The sequence below is a fragment of the Ctenocephalides felis genome, unplaced genomic scaffold (genome assembly GCF_003426905.1).
Source record: "Ctenocephalides felis isolate EL2017-DRISC unplaced genomic scaffold, ASM342690v1 CF-g0.4_SCAFFOLD_03570, whole genome shotgun sequence".
Lineage (NCBI taxonomy): Eukaryota > Metazoa > Arthropoda > Insecta > Siphonaptera > Pulicidae > Ctenocephalides > Ctenocephalides felis.
This window is the reverse complement of record NW_020539724.1, coordinates 19,183,093-19,193,316: the sequence shown is the minus strand read 5'-3', so window position 1 is coordinate 19,193,316 and position 10,224 is coordinate 19,183,093. Positions and strand designations below refer to the sequence as shown.

Here is a 10,224-nt window from a genome sequence, read left to right as displayed (position 1 = left end):
CAATGATGTGCCAATTGAGAGTATTAAAATTGAATGTCAACCAGATGTTATAATTCCTATACTTGCAAGACAATTAAGTCCCAAACGAGTGATGAGACTGAAGTCAAAAAATGAAAGCTCCACGAAAACTATTTCAGAAAATGCTACAAGTATGTTGCCTACTCCGTCTCAAGCATTGAATAGTGGAACAAATACTGAAAGTGGATTGATTAAATTGAAAAATCCTAATATTAAAAGACCTATTTATGCACCACAAATCGCTGAAGATAATAAATCCGATAATACTTCTAAACAAAATGAACCAATTACTATAAGTAGTCAATGTTTATCTGATTTTATTTCACTAGAAATTAAAGACAAATCTACAGATGCTGCAAGTGTTTATATTTTCAATCCTGAAGCAGAAAATGTTAAACTCATTGAAAGTATTATGCACAGTCAGAAGAAAATACTTCGTAATGGAAAATTTGTTGTAGCTAACAAAAGCGGCAGAAACCTTATTCAAAAGCGTAAAATTAAATCTCAAAAAGGGACCCTTAAATCATGCAGAAGTCCAAGAAAGCATCAACAGAAAATTGTGCCTATGGCAAAAGCAATAAAAAACAATATTTCATTCTCCATATTTAAAGATGATAAAGGGAAAAATATGTTGAAAGAAAGACAGTTAACAAATGTTGATGATCTGAAATTAACTGAAGATATTACTAAAGGTGCTCAAAACATTTCCAAAGAATTAGTGGTAGAAAAAACTTCAACTGTAAAAACTAATGAATGCAATAGTCCTGAGAATAATGTTCTAAGTTCAATACCTATTGTGGAGGTGGATGCAAGTTGTGCAGAAACTATTAGTACTGATAATACAGAACAAACTAAATCAGACATTCATATTGTTAATTCTTCTTGCACTTCAGCGATTTCATCGAATACAATTGAAGAGTCTCTAAATACATCAGAGTTATGTGCTTCAGGTGATTTAAGGATTCCAAATACATTAGATTTGAAAAAGCAGACCGAAATTGTACCTATGACAGTAATTTACAAATTAGGATCACCAAATAATAAAGCAGATAACAATTTAAGTACTTCGCAAACAGAAGGTAAAAATCTAGATCTTTCAAAAGCAAGATCACGTATTCAGAAGAAAGTAACTGAATATTTTAATACCAAACCTATTGATAATGAAAAAGTTTTAGGATTAAAAAATGGTAAAAATGTTGACATATGTAAAAATGATTTAGTAAATATTGAAAGCGTTAAACCGATTGAAGAAAAATGTCATGTTTCTCAAACAGAATTAATAAGTGTCCTACCTTCAAATGTACAAAAAGATTCTGAAAAATCCGTTTCTGGTGAAGAAATTAACACAGTCAGCAAAAATTTATCTAAAGAAGATAAAGAAAGTCCAAATGATACTCTGGATGAATCAATAGTAGAAAGTGTATCACCTCAAAAGGAATCTGAAAAAATCATTTCAATCAACAATAGTTCGAAATCTAGAAAAGCTATAGTAAATTCTAATAATATTATCACTGACAACAATGTTAACGAAGATAAAGAAGGTGCAACATTGACTTTGAGAAAGAAGCGTTTATCAGTTGGTCAAAAGGAGAACATACCTGTGATAGAAAATAAAGAAACACCTGCAAATGTACTTGATGCGCCTGCTCCTAAGATTCGGCAATCAAATAAAGTTTTAAGGTCAACAAAGAATAAAAACCGTCCAAACACAAGGTCGAAACCAACAAGTCTTCTAAGCTTGAGAAAAAAGTCTCAAAAGAAAAAAATATTGAAGAAGAAAAAAGGGAAAGAGGCTACCAAAGTTAAAGATGTTAATGCTAAAGATAATTGGATTGTTGAAAATAATTCATTTGCTGAAAAAAATACAATAACAGACATTGTAAAACCGGCTTTAACTAAATCTGTGAAGCGTGAACAAAAACCAGATGAGACTGAAAATATTATTAAATTAGAAACAATAGGTACTGAAATACATACATTCCATTGCAAAAAATGTGAGAAAATTTTCTTACGTAAATCTTTGTTGAAAAAACATGAAGAGGAATCTCACCCAACTGAAAATAATAACAAAACACATTCTAAAAAAAGTATTAAATTTCATAAATGTAGTGACTGCAATAAAGCTTTTCGCAGACCTAGTGTTTTAAAAAAACATATTTGTTCTAAGAAAAAAGTTGTAATTGAAACATCTACAATGGATATAAGTAAAGAATCAACTACTGGAGATGAAGTAAAAGTTACTGTAACTAACAATGTAGTAACTATAGTTGAACAAACAACTAATGAGAAAGTAAATGATAATCAAACAAACACACAGTCTCCAATACCTGAAACACCTATGGAAGAACCTCAAAATACTCCAATAGAAGTTGGACCACCAGTTAAACGAATATGTTTAGACATACCTGGAGAAGATGTAAAATTAAATGTGGAGGAATTAAATACTAAGGAAAAATCTAAAGTTAGCACTAAAAATAAAAATAAATCAAACAAAACTTTTGTTTGCCCACATTGCCATGTGAATATGCTGACATCAAATGATTTAAAAGTACATGTTTTAAGAGTTCATGAAAAAGTTAAAAGCAAAATTTGTCCTTATTGTTCAAGAGGATTTACCTGTACAGGTGACTTAACAAGACATATACGTTTGCACACAGGGGAAAAACCTTTCAAATGTACTGAAAAAGGCTGCAACATGGCTTTTATTGCCTCGGGAGATCTGAATAAACATCAAAGGACTCATTTGGGAGATAAGTATCCCAGGAAATTCAGTTGTGCGACTTGCGGAAAGACATTTAAACAAAGATATGAGCACGATAGGCACATGAGGACTGCACATACCGAACAGGGATTTAAGCAGTATGAGTGCCATTTGTGCAATCGGCAATTTGGTAGAAAGGATGGTTTGATATATCATTTGAGGATACATGCTGGCATCAAGCCGTACACTTGTAAGAAATGTGGGAAGGAGTTTACCAATCCTGGTAACTATAAGAAACATATGAATACAAAACGACATGATTTGCCACCTAGTACTGCACCCAAGAGGAGGAGGAAAAAGCAGGATACTAGCAGTTCAACAGATGCAGCTCCTGAACAATAAATAACTTCGAGATAAGGTAGTTGACAAAATTTCATTAAACAAAATATTTTTTATAAGTATATAAAAAAAATAACATTCTACTAATATGATGATTTTATATAGTATCTTGAGTTTCTATATCATAATTTTGAGTAAGATCTGGATAAAAATTAGTAAAAATCAAGATATAATCAACTTTATAGCATTTATTATACTTGTTTGTGTTTGTTACAAATTTCAACTGAATTTAGCACAATTTCAAGTTAATTTCATCTAAATTTTTCATTTCATATTTAATTTTTTTTAATTATTTTAGTTCTGTTTGAAAATAAAACAAGATTCATAAACTTTATTGACTTACACTTGCTACCAACTTTCATAATAATTTATATTTTTTATACACAATTCTAAGAAAATACTTACTGATAAAAAAAATTATAAACAAATAAAATATATTATCATTTATCAAGAAAGGATACTTTCTTCTTATTCCTTTCGATCTAATATTATTATTTCATTTTTGTTTAATTCGATTGAGGTAATATTTTTTGTGAAAATTAGTATGTAGGTACTTATCATAAGTTAATGCAATGCAAAGGTATTAATTAAATTATAAATATTTATTATTAATATTAAAAAATTGATTTATTAATACCTTTACTTATTTTTTTAATTTGTTTGCATTAATTTGTAATAAGTATGTAAATACTAAAATATTCACATAAATATTGTGTGAAGTTTATTTGAACTTTCATATAAAATCATCATATTAAAAGTAAATTCAGTTAAACCTCGTTAAGACGATTGTCCAGGAACAAAAACGCATATTAAGCGGGATGGGGACAATATGTTAAGTGCAGACAAAGTGACTATGAATTATGTGAGAAATTGTATTAAGCAAGATCGTTTTAACGTGGTCATACTGTTTTTTTTATTAAATTTTGCCAATGTGTTCAAAAATATTGATTTAATTTTTCTTGAATGGTAATTTATTTTTTTTAATTCAAGGAAAAAATTGTAATAATGTTTGGAACGCATATATATCAAGTCAGTAAAACTCCGTTAAGACGATTTTCAAGGAACAAAAACGCGTATTATGCGGGATGGGGACAATATGTTTCAAAGTGCAGTGACCAGTCTAAAAATTGTATTATACGACAAAACGTATTAAGCGTTCTAACAGGATCATATTGTATTTTGTCAACTTCTTTATATCCTTTGTGCAAAAATATTAATTTAATTTTTCTTGAATATTTAATTTATTTCTTTTAAGTGAAGGAGAAATTTATAATAATGTCTGGAACACATACATATCAAAACAAATAAATTTTAAATATAGATAATTATAATTTGAAGTTTTGTGCTTTTGAAAATATTTTTGGTTGTGCTATGAAAACTATGTCTCTATAAACTATTCGAACTTTAGGAATTTTATATACGTACTTTTTAAGTATATTATAAGTTAACTTAGTTTATTGTATATATTTTTATTTCATTTTTTATAATTATAACTCATTAAAATTAAGACATTTGTATTTCCTTACCTAATGGTTAGGAATAGCAATTAAGTATACTTATAGTTTTTATATGGATTGTAAATATACTTATATTATAAAGGTATAACCGAACAACAAATAACTGTATATAACATAACTTAAGTTTAAGTTAGATTAAATGTTTTACAAAAAAACTCATAAATATGATGGGTTTTATTAAGGTACAAGTGTTCTTATAAGGGGCCATCGAAGTATTACATAAGAAGTCCTTGGACATTTTCACCCAAAAACATTATTTCCTTCAATTTATTATAGATTGAGTGTTGTGAAACAGTCTAAAAGACATTATTTGCTAAATTTGTATATATTGGCATAATTTTATACAAATATTATGTTTTCTAGAACCCTTGGAAAAAATTTTTCTATTAGATTATAGAACGAAACAATATATGTTATTTAAAGCAATAACTAATTGAAATTGATATTTTTCTAATGATGTATATTATTAATCTTTGTGAAGGTCTGTGATTTTTCTTAATTTATTCTTCTAGATAACAAATAGATTTAAAATTACTTAAGTAATACTTAAAGAACCCCATACCAATAAGCGCCTTTATAGTTCTAGTTTAAGGTAAAATTGTAAAAAATATTTTGTTCTATTTCAACTTTTATTAATATGACTTGCCGAGATAAATTTGACTTGTAGTAATTTTGTTTACTATAATTGATCTTCCAAGTTATTAAAATTATATATAAAACTTCTGAAAGTGCTTTAAAATTAAAGATAAAAAATTATTTTGGTTGTGGCGGGCACATTAGAATATATTTGGTCCAACTTATGGTTAGTCACAAAAGTTCTATATTTATATTAAAAACATTCTTTCAAATTTCTTTTTTGTGAATTAATGACAATTGTTTGAATCTTCCAACTTTAAGATTTGTGATATAAATGTTTTAAAATAAACAAATTATAAATTTTTAACAGAAGTGCCTGATGGATGTTTTTTGACGAAGAGAAATGTACCAATTATTGACGATTAGATAGTAAAGTAATATTTGTAAAAATAGATTTATAATTTTTATATTGTATTTTATATGACTAAAAGCGTTTCATGTAAGAAATAAATATACTTTATATTAAAAATAGTGTTTAGTTTTACTAAACTTTAACTTTATATGTATTATTTACAGTCTTTTAGTTGGATGAATGAATCATTTTATATCTATATATCATGATATATATATATATATATATATATATATATATATATATATATGTATTTCATTTTTATATCAATTAAACCGTTGAAAATGTATAGATCTCGTATTAATATTTAGGTGTAAGTGGTGTTTACCTTTAAGGCAAAATAAACCAAAATTTTGAAATGATAAATATAAAAAATAAACGAATTTATTTTTAAGTATATTTTTTCATACAATATTGCATTTTAATTTGTAGTCTGAAAGGTTGGGAGCCACTGCTTTAATATGAATTGCCTGAGCTTCCTAAAGTGTTTGAATAATTTGCTTAAAAAGGTTTTGAAATTTAGAAACTTATAAAATTGTTTAGATGAAATATTTATTTAACTGTTTATATTGAAGTTTTTGCTTTTTAGAAATCTTAATATATAAATATAAATATATTTAACACTTTTCAGTCTAGTTTCAACAAAATTTTATAATTGAAAAACTTTTCGTAGGCCTATAATATTTTAGGACGTTCGTTAAAATGCTGATGATTTTTTTGCATTTTATAAAGAAACGGCTGACCCGATTGTCATACAAAACTGATCATTGCGGAAAAACGTGGAAAATTGTTAAATTTTGTTTTCACATACACACATATTTTTTCACTGAAGAAACTCGAAAACAAATTTCTTCTATGGGAAATTGTTGAATATTTATAAAATTAAATTGTCCAAAAAATTAAGGGGGCGCAAGATTTTTCTTATTAGAAATGGGGGTGTACTAATTGATACAATAGGGTTGGAAATCACTATATATAAAAGTAAATTTTAAGGGTCATATTTATACAAAATAAATATCAAGATATGAGAAATTCAGTATTTCTATGGATAAATTTTAAAATATGTGAAAATGTCGGAAATCTCTTCTGATATGTAGAAATACTTTTAGAAAATTTTCAATTAATATATAAAGTGCTCCATAACGTTCTCATTTCAATAAACCAATGGAAAAACATCCTTCCCAAACGGAAATTCCAAGATTTTACAAACATCTTGTTGTCTTCTCATATCTGTTCAAAATTTATGTCTATCGCCATCAATTTATCAACATAACTGACTGGCTTTGAATTCAAACATTTCAAATATTTGCTATTTATAAACAAAAGTTTATTTGACGAGTAGTGGAGCTTTTGTTTAGAAATTTGTCTGGGTTCAAAAAATTTTTGTCACCACCTATTGGAGTTCCACAGAATGAACCCGATGAGCGCATATTTTAAGCCGCACACACCAAAAAGGTAAAAAAATATATTACAATATTAAATAATACTTAATTTAATAAATTACTGTGTAAATAAAATAATTATCGTATTGTATAATTAAAAAAAAGACACACACACACGTTGACAATGACAATTAGAAGTGTGTAATTTAAATTTGTAGTTCTAAAATTCAAAATTAAATATTTTTTAATTTCTGTTATGTAGGAGAAAAATGAAGAAGGAAGACTTATGCTTCAAAGTTGGGAAAAAAATGGATGAAGGAGATCAAGCATTGGAGTTGCTAAACGAGTTGGACAAATTTCAGCTGGGTGAAGGCGACATTATAATGGTAAGATTCTATAGAAAGTTTATATATATATATATATATATATATATATATATATATATATACTCGTATATATACACATGTATATATATATATATATATATATATATATATAATTAAACATTAGTCCCAGTGTTTCTTGCTTGTGTTGATGGGTTGGATTAAGTAGTCAAGAAGTAGTGACATCAGGTTTTACTTGAAAATATATTATGGCAATGTTTCCAAGTCCAAATAAGTCTCATTCATGATTGCTGCATCCAAAAAATCATTAGTTTTAAAATTCCCAATAATAAATTTAAGAAATAAAGACAGGACAACCGTTATAGTTTACCATCTATACGAGTATATCAATAAAGCCAAGTCATTGAGAAGTCATCATATCAAGCTTATAGGACTAATAAGTTTTGATTGCTGTTAATAATATTAGAATGAAAAATTGATATTACAAATTATTAATAAAGATTTCTGATATGCTTTTAATTTGACTGTGAAACATGCCGCCAGTAATAAAAAATAAATATCTCTAAGGGTGAAGTATATCAATTGAAGGAAATATTTATATACCAAAAAGCTAGCCATGTGTACTAGTAGACAACTAGGCATATGTACTGAAAGAATTAAAAAATAATACCTTCAAAAATATTATGTATAATTAAAGTATAAAACTTATTTATTGTGAATGTGTTTTACGACTAGTCTAACTTGATCTTGAAGAAAAGTCTTGAAACTGTAATTTATATTTACCATATATAATTATTGAATTTGCATTAAATATAACTCCTAAGGATCATAAGGAATATTTGAGAAACATTATCTGAGTACGCGGAATCTGCTTGGAAGCGATTATGTCAGTGATTTCCAACCTGCGGGGCGAGGCTGTTGCATTCTTGAATACAAAAATAAAAAAAGTCGAATTATAGTGTCCAAAAATAAATTTAGAGTACGCTTTACCAAGAATAAGACCGGTAACAATTCATCTAGATTTTCAATATGCGGTCCAGGAGAAGATTAAATGGACCAGCAATGAAATAAAAAAGAAGTATTGCAAGCAAATATACCTAGCACCGATAAAGAAAAGTTTCAATTAGAGTTTTAACACATAGTATACCGGGCATCCCAGAACTCAACGCCAGGATGTGGTGCTGAAGAAGACAAAATGGATCGACAAGGATACAAAGAAAAAATACTGCAAGTAAATGCTGCAAGAAGTCATCAGCACCGATAATAATACTAACAAGCCCTAATAAAAGTTTCAATTAGATTCTCAACACATAGTATACAGAGTGTCCCAGAAATCAACGTCAGAGTTTTGTGCTGGAGAAATTAAATGGATCAACATTGAAACAAAAAAAGAATACTGCAAGGAAATGCTGCAAGAAGTAATCAGTGCCGATAATAATAATAATAGGCCTTAATAAATGCTTCAATTAGATTCTCAACACATAGCTATGTGTATTGTATATACTAGTATATAGGGTGTCCCAGAAATCAACGTCAAAATATGATGCTGAAGAAGATAAAATGGATCGACAAGGAAGCAAAAAAGCACTGCAAGCAAATGCTCTAAGAAATATCCAGCACCAATAAGGATAATAATAAGACTAAAAAGTTTCAATTAGATTTTTAACAGATAGTATACAGGGTAACCCAGAACTCAACGTCAGGATGTGGTGCTGGAGAAGATAAAATGGTATGCAGAGTGACCCAGAACTCAACTTCAGGATGTAGTCAAGAAAACAAAAAAAGATGCAAGCAAATGCTGCAAGAAGTACTCAGCACTTTCAATTAGAATTTCAACACAAAGTATACAGGGTGTTCCAGAACTCAACGTCAAGCCGCAACGGGCTGATAGTACGTATTGACTGTAACTGTCCTAATAAAAATTGGAGAAGAAACTCACATTGTTTGGGAATTATGAACTTTTAGGTGCAATCTAGTTCTTTAGTGAAATTGTGGCCATATTTTAGTTATTATGGTTAATTTTTATTACTTTTGTTCAATTAAGCTATACAACCGTAAACGTTAATAACATTTCTCTAGGATCACAGTCAAAAATAACGACACAATTGCCCCATATTTTCAGGAATTAAGGCTTTTTGTTGAACTATAAATTAAAAATTTTGAAATTTGGTCAACGTTGGAATTCCTTCCAAAACTAATTTTTTTATCAATTTATATTTCCAGGATATTCCTTCTTCAAGGATTCCTCGGCGTCGAAGCGTTCTACAATGGGTCTGCATTCTTCTGATCAATTTTTACGATATTTTGAGTTTGGCCCACTGCACTCCGGCCCATGAGATGCACGGTTCAAGACCTTATCTTACACAAAAGTGAAGAGAATTTTATCAAAAATATGTACTAATAGCAAAAATTAGTTAAAACCGTGTGATTGTAATCGGCCTTCAAAATATCAAATGTGTGGATAAAAGAAAATTGAAAATTGTAAAGTTTTTTCTGAATGCATATATAGTTTAAAAATGGTTGATGTATTATTTTGTTGCAATTTTAACATATAATTTTAGAATAGGTCCTTAAAAATTATAGGTATCGGGGTTTATGTTTTCTCTAACATCTCCAACTCCTCACAGTTCAACCACTTACCATAGGCCTACAATATTTCAATATACAAGTGAAACAAATGTATCACTGAGTTAACATACTGGAATATTACAGGCCTACGATAAGTGGTTAAATTTTTTATTTAAATAACTAAATCTGAGCTCTTATTAATTAGATTATTTATACATATTGGAAAGTTTATGCAACTTATGGCAAAATGCCACTCACACCTGATTTAATATTTGTATGTAACCTTAGTAAGCTTCAGTCTAATTGG

At 28.2% G+C, this 10,224-nt stretch overlaps 1 protein-coding gene across 1 annotated transcript in view; it reads left to right on the top strand.

Moving 5' to 3' along the window:
* LOC113383535 overlaps positions 1–4,398 on the top strand; it is a 16,626-nt gene extending 12,228 nt beyond the window's left edge. The window contains exons 5-6 of the mRNA XM_026621794.1: positions 45–3,137; positions 4,109–4,398. Coding sequence (XP_026477579.1) covers positions 45–3,121 — 3,077 coding nt within the window. The 3' untranslated portion in view covers positions 3,122–3,137; positions 4,109–4,398. The remainder of the gene's footprint in view (positions 1–44; positions 3,138–4,108) is intronic.
* Positions 4,399–10,224: the final 5,826 nt, after the last annotated feature.